The sequence below is a fragment of the Wyeomyia smithii genome, chromosome 2, assembly GCF_029784165.1.
Source record: "Wyeomyia smithii strain HCP4-BCI-WySm-NY-G18 chromosome 2, ASM2978416v1, whole genome shotgun sequence".
NCBI lineage: Eukaryota > Metazoa > Arthropoda > Insecta > Diptera > Culicidae > Wyeomyia > Wyeomyia smithii.
The window spans coordinates 138,888,624-138,890,245 of NC_073695.1; the positions used below are offsets into that span (position 1 = coordinate 138,888,624).

The 1,622-nt window shown below is 45.6% G+C and overlaps 1 protein-coding gene across 1 annotated transcript; it reads left to right on the forward strand.

Annotated features, from left to right (window-relative positions):
- Positions 1–489: 489 nt before the first annotated feature.
- LOC129719979 (uncharacterized) lies at positions 490–1,191 on the forward strand. Its single transcript, XM_055671383.1, has one exon. It carries the CDS (start codon positions 490–492, stop codon positions 1,189–1,191), a length of 702 nt encoding a protein of 233 aa, XP_055527358.1.
- Positions 1,192–1,622: the final 431 nt, after the last annotated feature.

The following is a 1,622-nucleotide window of genomic DNA, read 5'->3' on the forward strand; positions in this document are numbered from 1 at the left end:
TCGAAAGAGTAAAAAGTGAGGGTGACCGATTCCCAGATTTTCGCATCGCAAATAACACGTTATTCAAGAACTGTCGCTGTAAGGATGAAGTTGGAGCAATAGGTCACAAATGGAAGCAAGTTGTTCCGGCGGAGGAAAGACTGCAATTGATTCGCAGATATCACGACGAACCAGCAGCCGCACATCTAGGCTTCCACAAAACTTGGCACAAGCTGCAGGCACACTACTATTGGCCACGAATGCAACAAGAAATTAGTGCGTACGTCAAAAACTGTGCAGTTTGCAAAGCGTGTAAAGCACCAGGGATAAGAATGATGCCGCAGATGGGAAACCTGAAACCAGCGAAGATGCCATGGGAAATGGTATCGGTGGACTTCGTTGGGCTCTCACCCGCTCCAAACAAGGTAACACAGTCTACTACTAGTGGCAGTTGATTGAGTTAGCAAGTACGTGGTCGCAAAACCAATGCAATCTGCAGACTCGCAAAAGATGGTGGAATTTCTGGAAGAGGAAATCTGTTTGAAGTTCTCGCGTCCGCGAATTGTTTTATCCGACAATGGGAAGCAGTTTGAATCGTTACTCTTCAAATCATGGCTTTCACGACACCAGATTGCACATATGAAAACAGCGTTTTATTGTCCTCAAGTCAACAACGCAGAGCGCGTTAACCGTGTTGTAATAACTTGTATTGGCTCGTTGCTAGACGGTAATCACAGAGAATGGGACGAAAATATACCGGCCATCCTCGCAGCAATCAACACAGCTAAGCACGAGTCAACTGGAGTGAGCCCTCATGAAGCGAATTTTGGACGGAATCTGCTACTCCACACGGATCTCTACACACAGCAAGGACTGAACATCCCAGATGACCCCAAGGTAGCACAGAATCTAAGGCTATCAACAATACACCGAATACAGCAGCTGATTATTCAGCGTATCAGGAACAGTTATGAACAATCGAAACGAAGGTACGACTTTCGCAAAAGAGTGGTATCTTTCAAAGTGGGAGATGTAGTTTGTCGCAGATCGTTCGTGTTATCATCAAAAGCGAATCAGATTACAAGCAAGCTGGAGCCGAAGTTTGTACCAGCAATCGTGGAAGAGATACTAGGCACAAACTTGTACGAGTTAGAGGACATATTAGATGGGAAGAAAGGTAAATTCCATGCGAAGGATATTAAGGCCGATTAGGCAAACCAGATACAGCTATGTCAGCAGGCTAGGCACTGCGAACCACGTGAAGACCACAATAAAATACCGTTTGCCGATCGGGAAAAATCGAGCTATTGGCCAAATGTCGGATGAGCAAAAACTAGATAAACTACATCTCCACTTTGGCCGAAATCCCCAATGCTTATCGCGTACAGACAAGCAAAACTGTACAAGGAGACAAAGGTATCTTTAGAATTGCAGGCCTTCCTGATAGTGGAAAAGCAGAGGCGTCAAGTTCAACGGTAGAACCGGGGTGATCGGGCGACAAAGTTTTGACCATTATCGTGAAGGGTAGGTAACGAGAGAAGATCGAGCCGACGAGACAACCACCAAACCGTAAAAGGTGCGACACATGAAAAGACCAACACAAGTAGTTAATATGAAGAGCCATTAGGTGTCCAGTAAGTTCG